General features: G+C 36.9%; 1 protein-coding gene across 4 annotated transcripts; it reads right to left on the reverse strand.

Moving 5' to 3' along the window:
* Positions 1 to 1,518: 1,518 nt before the first annotated feature.
* LOC104092197 (casein kinase 1-like protein HD16) lies at positions 1,519 to 9,537 on the reverse strand. Of its 4 annotated transcripts, none has more exons than XR_685356.4 (18): positions 8,888 to 9,537; positions 7,278 to 7,409; positions 7,101 to 7,174; positions 6,918 to 6,987; positions 6,764 to 6,819; positions 6,588 to 6,659; positions 6,083 to 6,177; positions 5,896 to 5,962; positions 5,661 to 5,790; positions 5,366 to 5,584; positions 5,131 to 5,273; positions 4,882 to 5,056; positions 4,589 to 4,679; positions 4,338 to 4,495; positions 4,053 to 4,241; positions 3,712 to 3,949; positions 2,563 to 2,622; positions 1,519 to 2,060 (listed from the first exon to the last, which is right to left on the reverse strand). XR_685356.4 is itself a non-coding variant. In XM_009597729.4 (16 exons), exons 1-16 carry the CDS (start codon positions 9,266 to 9,268, stop codon positions 3,890 to 3,892), a joined length of 2,112 nt encoding a protein of 703 aa, XP_009596024.1. In that variant the 5' UTR covers positions 9,269 to 9,537; the 3' UTR covers positions 3,405 to 3,889. The 4 variants fall into 4 exon arrangements, 1 of the variants encoding a protein (XP_009596024.1); XR_001968462.3 differs by having other exon boundaries at positions 1,519 to 2,237; XR_011413394.1 differs by having other exon boundaries at positions 1,519 to 2,046; positions 2,550 to 2,622.
* Between the last annotated feature and the right edge of the window lie 382 nt (positions 9,538 to 9,919).

Here is a 9,919-nt window from a genome sequence, read left to right on the forward strand (position 1 = left end):
TAGAAAAACAAGGGGTGGGCATAGTTTGGGCAAACCCGAAATCTAATTTTTTTGGATTTTTGGTTTGGATTTTGGATTTAGTTTTAAAAATTTTGGATTTCGAATTGGATATTAGATTTGATACTTCGAATTTTTTTATATTCGAAAATTCAAAATTTTATAGTTTATATTTAGTCAATTATCTATATGCCAATAGTAATAAGTTCAATACCATACCCATTAGATTATATCTCGTATATTCAATATTAATTATTTAGTTACTGTCAGAATACTTTCTATTTGGATATGATTTTACTATTACTACTTCTTATCGGCCTTATTAATGTCTCTGTTGCATTTCCTTGATTATAATTTTATTACTTGAATACTATATTTGGATGATTGCACTAAGAATGAGGAACTTTTCAGACAATTTAACATGAGTACTTTATTTGGGTATTTATTTTTGTAAAAAGAAATTTAAAAAAAATCTCAACTTATAAGCTCAAAACCAAAAATTCAAAATATCCAAACCAATTAATCCGAAACCGAACTTAAAAATCCGATCCAATCCGAGCTTATTTGGATTATCATTTCTTCAACCGAAAATCAAAAATCCAAACCGAAATTTTCATACCCAATCCAAACTGCCCCCTAACACCCACCCCTACCAGAAACGGCAAATAGACACCAAGCTTAGCTTCTACATGTACCATATAGCACCAGGGCGTTGCAGAGCTGTTCACCAGTTTGTCTTATTAGCACAAGTGCTTGTCAGCAATGAGAGCTGCTGAATTCATCCTCGAGTGAAGAAAGAAGACTAAGCACCTAGATTGCTCGTCTTATTAAGGCAAATAGTCGTCAACGATAAAAGCTACTGAACTTCAGACTCGAGTGGAGAAAGAGGACTAAACCCCTAAATTGCTTTCAATGACTGGCAAAGACGAGTGAATTGTAAAGACAAGGTAGGGGCAAATCGGAAGGTTTGTCCAACGGGATGGGGGACAGATGAGCCTCAGATTGAGCTATGAACAAAGTTGCGGACTCTTCATTTTTGATACCGAACTTATCTCGACACAACGCTGGGACGGGTGCGTGTGCGGGATACGTTTGGGATTCAGCCATGGCCAAATTTGAGGAAAAATTGAGATTTCGATTTCTTAACATAAAAGATAAAAGCAGATTAAAAACATGAAAAATGACATAACTTCAACATTAGTCATTTTTTCTCATACTCGCTGCTACAATATACATGCAAGTTTTTCACAGAATATCTCTCAAAATATAAAATATCTTTATAGCTCTATTTTTATAATTTTGACTTTTCTTAGCCGAATCCCAACAACCAGGATCTGCATCCCCGAATCGTAAAATTAAGATTTTGCTGGATCAAACTCTCGAATCCGTACCCGTATCTGATACCCGCATCAGAGTCCGAACAACTTAGGCTATGAGTACAACATAATTGAAATCCTTCCGCATGAGTTTGACACTTTACTGATCCTCAACTTAAGTCTTCAGGTGAAATGAGGAAACTAGTCCATAAACAGATGTAGCCGGAGAATTGTATAAAATAAGCCATGCCACAATCCTAAGACAGAAACTAGGAGTCGCATCTTCCCTAGGAAGCAACTGAAGTTCAGTTCAACAGTAAAAGATCTCAGATCAATGTTACAACTCGCCTATTAAGCCACAAGCAGGCACAAATCAACATCTACAGAAATTTTGTACGTTGAAGTCCAGCAGCAGAAAGAAACGACGTGTCGAGAATGAAGAGCACCAAAACTAACTCAACAGGCGAAATGCCAACATCACACTGTTACTATAATTCTGCAAACCTAACTCTAAAAACAAATTCGCAAATGTCACTAGAGTAGATGACCAATCAGCTGACAGTGGAAGCACATGAATATACAAAAGTTATGTTGCCCCAGCTATCAAATAATAGGATCTCGAATATATCATTGGCTGCAGCAATCATCTTGCCAGATACTAGAAGAATATACCCAACATTTGTCCGGTTCTAATTTTGTCCAAATATTTGGGGGCAAAGGGTGGAGTTAGCTTCTGATAAAGGCACTCTGCAGAAGCCAAAAATCTCAATATGAATCCAAGAATCACAAACACAAAATGGAGATAAAGTGACTGCACACATTTACACAGCTAGCACAGAGGACAATAGTTCAAAGAAACAGTAAAAGAGGACTCCAACAAGCAGCAACACAATCGAGAGTATCCCCTATGAAGAAGTGCAGTTGCTGTAACAGGCAGGAAGAAGCAGTTTCTTTCAGTTTAAGAATGGCTTAGCATGAATTATCGAAACATCATTCTGCTTCATCAGTTTTGGACCCTGTTTTTGGCCATATCTTATGAATAGAGTAAAATCACTGATGAGGCAACGAGAACTGAATTGATGACTTCCACGTGACCATAAGTTATCTTTTTTATTAGACGTCCAACCAAACAGGTCATTAAGAAACTTGACCTTGAGTAAGGCCAGATATTCCAAATTTAACTTCTAGAATGTGCAGAGTGATAAGAAGCAATGAATGAAAAAATTAATGAGTAACTATATAAACTTACATCCCGAAGAACCACCTTAGGAGGAATCTGCTCATTCTTCAACTAGCAACTCGAATTATCCTGAAAAGAAATTGCAAACTTGATAAAACTATCAGAAATATGCATCAGAGATAAAAGTGTGCCAAACATATATCATCTAGAGATTTAAAAACAGATTAAGCAGACTAGAAACTTCCATATCTCAAGTGGCTCGAGCCTAACTTGTTTAATACTCAATATCTTGCCATTCAAAATCTGCAGTCAGTTGCAAGGATGTAGCTTTCTAGAGTATACTGTTGTGTATACAATTCATAATGAGACCTTAAATACTGATTACTACTTTTGACCCACAGACAGTGCAGGCTAATGTGTAACATTTTATATACGTAACAACACGTCAATGCAGTGAATGAAATATGTCTACTCATACTCAGAACCTCCTGATACAGGGAATGGGACCAAAAAGAACTTAAAAGGGACATCTGAGAGCAATTCAGGAATCAAAAACAAATTTAATACTAGGAAAAACAACTTTTTCTGGGCTATTGTTTCTAACACAGCTTTAATTAACTGATTAGATGTTTTCTGGGCTATTGTTTCTAACACAGCTTTAATTAACTGATTAGATGTTTTCTGGGCTATTGTTTCTAACACAGCTTTAATTAACTGATTAGATGTTTTCTGGGAATGGAAAAATAAACTAATTAGAATATCTAAAACAGAAACCAACTATAGCACCTATTTGTGGGTACAAAAGAGGGGGAGAGACTTGCGCTGAAATTTCTCCAGCCCAATAACAAAAACTACCAAAGCTAATCAACGAGTGCATATAAAGAGCACATTAGAGACAACCAAGACAATACTTTCATCGTTTAGAGGTTGGACCCGCAAAGTAAAATTAACGAGCATAAAGTAAGAGGACAGAAGTCAAAACTGGGAAAAAGAAGTAGAAAACAAAAAGAGAAGATTTGACTGTTAATGTTCAAACTTCTTTGCAGGATCTTTGCATGGTTCATAACACTACAAAGATAGCCTGTTTGGCTTGGCCCCCTAAAAGGAACTATTTGATCTGTACGAACTTTAACCAATTGTGAATCCCACCACTGGAAATCTACACTCACGAACTGACCGACAAAATCACCATCCTGGACATCAGGAACAATCACATACATTAATGGCAGGGGACTTTGCAAAGATCATCTTCAGTGGAGAAAGCTGAGTCAGCTTTGACAAGGAGTAAATATTGTAATCCATTTCTTCCCTTAGACCAAAAATAGCAGGCACTTTCTTCAAGCACTACAAAGAGAATCTCATGGCACCATTGAAAGTACTTCCAGCAACATTTTGTCTAAGAAACAGTTCGCCCATAACAGACAGATGCAAGGTAAAGATTCTTTGCCCATTTCTCCTGCAGACAGCAATATACACAGTTAGCTTAGGAAATAGTAGGCACACACACCCAGAGATGTGGTTTTCAACGAAGAAAATTAGACAATTGGTTCAACCACCACCTTGACATGAGTGCTGGGAAAAGCAGAGGTACGAAGCGTCTCTTGCGTTTCATCAACAGGTTTCCTTCTTGGTATACTTAGAACAAAAGCAGCTTGATCCCATGTAGCTGCAGTCGCTGTGATACGATAACCAGCATCCCACCTCTTATGGATCCCTTCACTAGGATACAGAAAATCCAATTCCACTGTCTGATAATTCATAGAAGCACATGAATACTCAAATTCAGAATTAGGACCATGATGCACATTACCCAAAAAACATAAAAAGGGAAGAAAGGTTTAAACCTGATCAGAAAACCCAGATCCGCGTGACATAACAATTGCCCATCTACTTCCAGCAGTTGCCATAGCAGTGACGTAGAAACCCTCCTTCCATTTTTTGTTTATCCACTTAAATGGAAAGGACTCGCTGACTTTGTAAGACTGCTGAAGATACTGGGTACCTGATATAAACCACAAAATTAAATTTATCCACTCTAATTCACAGAACCACAGAAGAAACGCATGTATAGGCAAGTCACTAAAGTTCCTCTAACCCTTTGACATGACAACTAAGGAGCTCCCGTTGCTAGCTCCTGCTATAGCACTAATATAATAGTTCCTCTCCCATTGTTCCATAATCCACTCCTATATTCAAACAGAAGCACATAGGATTAATCAAACTCTATATCAGTAAAAAAGTTGAACAACATCTGAATCATGCAAGAGTTAAAGAGATATAGCATATTAAATGTGGAAATATGCAACATATATTTTTTTTGTAGAATATGCAACATATATTTATATAGCATGCTTCAAGATTGATCACATTCAGTGATAGATAAAAGACCTTGTGAAGAAAATAAGGTGATAATTTGTAAACTTGAGCACTAAATCCAGTCCCTGCATCCATGATTAGGGCCCACAAGTTCGAACAGGAGGCCACACTGCTGATAAACAGTCCATCCTCATTTCCCTTCTCAATATGCTGAGATAGCCTCTCATCAGCAACGTTATAGTGATACCTGCAACCCAATGTTATAGTCACTTTATTTTTCACAAGCCTTAAGCAAACAAATTTTGGGCAAAAGAGTACAACCTTTGCTTCATGGGGCGACGACCATTGTACACACTAATCCACTGTGTTGCAGGCATTCCCATTCGCACCTTCTTCTTTGGTTGTTCATCATCATCTTCTTGCACTGTCAGTCTGCCTCTCTTCTGTCCGACTTGATATATAAGCTACATAGATCAGAAACGCGTTAGAGAAATCTAGCTTCTGTCAGTGATTCAACTTCAGGAGTAGCCTGGAATTAACGAAACATGCAAACTACCTTCTGTGCACCATCAGTGTTAATTGGCCTAATGTCTGGATTTGGACCTACTATTCCATCAAATAAGGAGATATATTTAGCATAGTTGGGCTCCTCATCAAATTTCAGGTTCACAACATACTCCACAAAGTGTCTAAATGGAGCCGGGCAGAGGCAGCAAAGAGTTTCTGGAGAAGTTGCCATCTTTTTCTTACAGACAAGGAAACCTTTATTATCACCCTAGTACAAAAATTTCATTATCAGAGGATAGGAGAATCCATAGTAACAAAATACTGGTATTAAGTAAAATGCATACTTGGTAACCCTGCCACGGCAACTTGGCTCGGAGAAGGAAAATGAGTGTGTAAGCCAGAGATTCTAGATCATCCCTCCGGCTTCCAGTCCGTCCAAGGTGAGCATGCACACTAGCATACCTTACAGTTCCTCTGAAGCAATGGTTTTCTAACTAGTTATTGAATGCAGAATCTAATGCAAAATATAAAGGACACCAAATAAAAAGAAAAGACAAGTCAAACTGTTGATTATTGTACCTAAAGACATCAGGTCGCTGATCGTATTCAACATGTAGACCAGTTGAAGTGTCACGCCACCTTGTTGCTGAAGTATTCAAACGGCAAAAGAACAGACGTTGTATTAATAGAGGAAAATGAAGATATCAAATGTAGATCAAGATTCATATACATTTTCTTTCTAGATAAGTTCCAATGAATATTATACCTAATCCGAGGTCAACTAGAAACAATTTTTTCTCGTCAGGAGTCCCAGATGGTCCAAGAAGAAAGTTCTCAGGTTTTACATCCCCATGCACATACCTGCAAAAAAACAGCAGCCAGAATGACAAGACTTACTTCAGAACCAATAAACACTGTTACTTTCCTTGAAATACTGAAATTTTTGCACCAATGTGAACACTCAACAAGATCACGCCGAGTATGGTAAAAGTAGTTCAGCACTTTGTGGATGCATAGACTTCAACACATAAATAGATGTAGTTAGAGAAACCTTTTATTCTTATGATTCGTAGTTGATGACATCTACTTGTTGTGACAAGATAACTTGATCTCTTCTATAACAACCAAATAACAATTTTCCTCTGTACAGATTCAAGCTCCATAGATCTAGGTGATATCACGATCACACAGAACTTACAATCTCTACAATAGAACACAGCTATCCAGACGAAGTAAGATAACAGTCATTAACATTAGAAATATATACTTACCCTCTAGAGTGCAACTTCTCTAATATTGAGACAGCTTCAATGGCAATGCATGCTACCATTTCAATAGACATCCTGAAATTGGCAACATTAAAGATCCAAACTTAGAGTTCGAGGAACAAGCATATGATATCAAAAAATAAGCTCTTAAAGTACAGATAATGGAAAATATATCTCACGTATGGGAATTGTTGTTCCAGACATCCCATAAACTAGGACCAAGCATATCCATGACCTGCAATATTATAGGATATCAGTAATATTAGTGGAGATTGAAATGATGCAACTTGAAACAAGAATAAAGTAACTCAACTACATAAAGAGATCACGTACCATAATGTAGAAATCACCTTGACGCCCCTTATAATGAACATGTGGTATACCATGACTACCACCAAGGGCACTAGGGGGGAAAAAGCAAATGGCATGAATTGTTAAGATAAAGTTACTATTAGGTATCAATACTCGGAATAAAAAACGTACAGATATAATGACAAAAATAAAATGAAGACTTACTTGTAGACCTGCCACTCATAAGGTGGTCCATAGTTACAGCCTTTGCTACTTCTGTGCTCAAATTTTAAGGCAACCTAGAACCACAAAAGAAACGACAGTAAATTTGCATATCAAAGAGAAGTCCTCTCCAACATATTCAGCAAAAAAGGCAAATAAATGCAAAATGTACTGTTCCACCTCTACGGCTCCAGAGCCAGTTCGTTCGTGAGGATTTGTTATATTTACACGACGACCTACGTACACTTGACCAAATCCTCCTTTACCAAGCTTCTTCTCAATCCTATAAGCTGGTGATCCGCCAACCTGGACCTGTTACTCGCACAAGGAAAATAGTGAATTCAACAACTCAAGTTGAATCCTTCAATTAGAAACTACAAGGAAATTTTGAACAAAGAGGCAAGAATAGCAGCAACAAAATCCTCCATGCTGACAGCATTATGAAAATCGAGATTCTGTCCCATACAGGAGCACATATTCTTATCAGTCACAAAAGCACATTTATCCTAACAATCAACATTAATAACGACAAGCTTAACAGCATATACATTTATCCTAACAGTCAACATTAATAGTAAGAGCATACTTTTTTTTCTTATCGTGGTGCCCATTTTTTAAAGGAACTAGCTCAATAGCATAATTCTCATCAAAGAATCTCTATTTGCATAGCTTAATTGACAAGAGAAACTTAGTAAATGCCTACCATGTTAGAGATAACAAGGCAAGTAAAGAAACAACTCACAGATAGCACTCGCTCGTCCATTCAATCTGTCCCTCAAAAAGAAAAGAGAAAACAACTTTTCATTCAAGAAAACAGGTGACAAAAAGCAAAACAGTCACAAATAAAAGAAGAGAGAAGCTACTCTGGTTTATGTAACTGTGTACTAAAACACCTAAAGCGCTGAAGCTTTCCAACTTCATGCTCTAAATTATGCACAAAATTCATCACCCATTAAAGATGATGAGAAAAACAACCTAGTTTCACAGCAACCAAAAACCTCCTACGTCACATCCTCATCACTTACACATATCACTTAAAACTACCACCAGAAAAAAAAAAAAAAAAAAAGAAAAAAAAAATTAATATAACCTACGAGACACATTGATTCTTCTTGTGTTGCCAAAATGAACACTCTATTTGCCTAACTATTTAGGAAAAAGTGTTCTTTTTTGCAAACTCAATCTTCGAGACTGTGGCAACACAGTTTATTTGAGAAGCTTTTTACCCAAAAACAAAAGAACTCTTCTTAAAGATCTTCATACTCAATTTTCAAAAAAGAAAACATTCTTAAGGCTTGCTTAAAGCACGCTTAAGACCTAGAGCTCGGAGAAGCCCAGGTTGTGCATTTCATATCCCTTAATTGTTGCTATAACTTCAAGGTGCTAAGGCGTGTGGACCTTCACCAACGAGTCCTATCTTTAAGAGCACATCATATATCTATAACTTAAATATAGTTTTTAAATTCTTTTGTCCAAACAACTATGTGTGTGTTTACAATTACATTTTTCTACATTATATTTCTAAATTTTTGTTTTTTCTTCATTGGCACTTTTCTGCACTAAAGCCCGTGCTTTGATAGCGCTTAGAGCTTAAAGCTCCAACAAACTTTGGTGTTCTTTTTGGCTTTATGCTTTTGACTACTTTGTTTGCAAAACTATCAAAAGCACGGTTCCTAAAAACTGTTTTTGCAAAAACTCAAACAAAAACCATTATATATAATTAGTATCATAATCAAATGGACCTAAATGAAGCAAAACGAATAGAGTTAAGAATTCATAGAATCCCGTACCCTTTCGGGCAATGGAGGTGTGTTGCCTTCATCCTCCGCGCCTCCTCCCAAAACTTTATTTCCACTTCCTCCGCCACTCCCATACTCATCCATCTCCTCACTCTCCTTTTCCGCTTCACCAATTCTCTGCGACGACACTGTTTTCTTCACAAAAACATCATTTTCAACTCCCACAGCATGCACGACGTCGTTTAGTTTCTTCTTCCCTCGCCTTTTCGGCGGCGCGTGTGGTAGTGCGTCGTTTTTCTTCTTCCTCTCTGGCCTTATCGGCAGCGCGTGCGGTTCGTTGTTCGGTGACGGCGCGTGTAGTGGTGCGTTATGAGCAATCGGATTTTGACGGCCTCTGCGCACTGCGCTACGCAGTTGAGGCATAACGATCATCCATCAACTTGTGAATACCCTAAATCGACCTTCACAGACGACTTCTAGAATCTTCAACAGGCGAATTCGGAGTTTTTGAAAATCGGAGGACCTGTAAGCCCGGGAAATGTAGTGTGTGTGTGTGTGTGTGTGTGAATTAGGGTTTTGGATCAGTGAAAATATCTGTGGAGGGAAATGAAAAGTAAAAATGGCTCCACAGCGGAAGTGGGTTTATATCCAGAGAGATGGAGAAGAAAGACAAAGCAATGCTCTTTTGTTTCCTTATTTGATTTTTGTAAATTGTAGATTTAATTAAATATGAAAACATCCATTTAATTATATTAACTCCACGGTGAAAACGTGTCTGAATTAAACAAGTACTAGTGTTCCAACATATTATACTTTTGTTTAAGATCAAGCACCAAGTATTTGTTTTTTCTACTCTTCCTACTCATGTTAGTGATGTGGGACAAACTTAAAAAATCTTTTAAAATTATGATTTGATATATTATATTATTTTAATAATTTTTAGTTACTATTTATTTTTAATACAACGTGCAAACATATAATAAAATTTATATAATTGAAGGATACATATCATATGGTAATTAAATAAATTTTTTATTTTGTTTTTATTAAATTAGAAAATACTTAATACTAAATATTTACTAA

This window comes from Nicotiana tomentosiformis, chromosome 1, assembly GCF_000390325.3.
Source record: "Nicotiana tomentosiformis chromosome 1, ASM39032v3, whole genome shotgun sequence".
In the NCBI taxonomy this organism is placed as follows: Eukaryota; Viridiplantae; Streptophyta; class Magnoliopsida; order Solanales; family Solanaceae; genus Nicotiana; species Nicotiana tomentosiformis.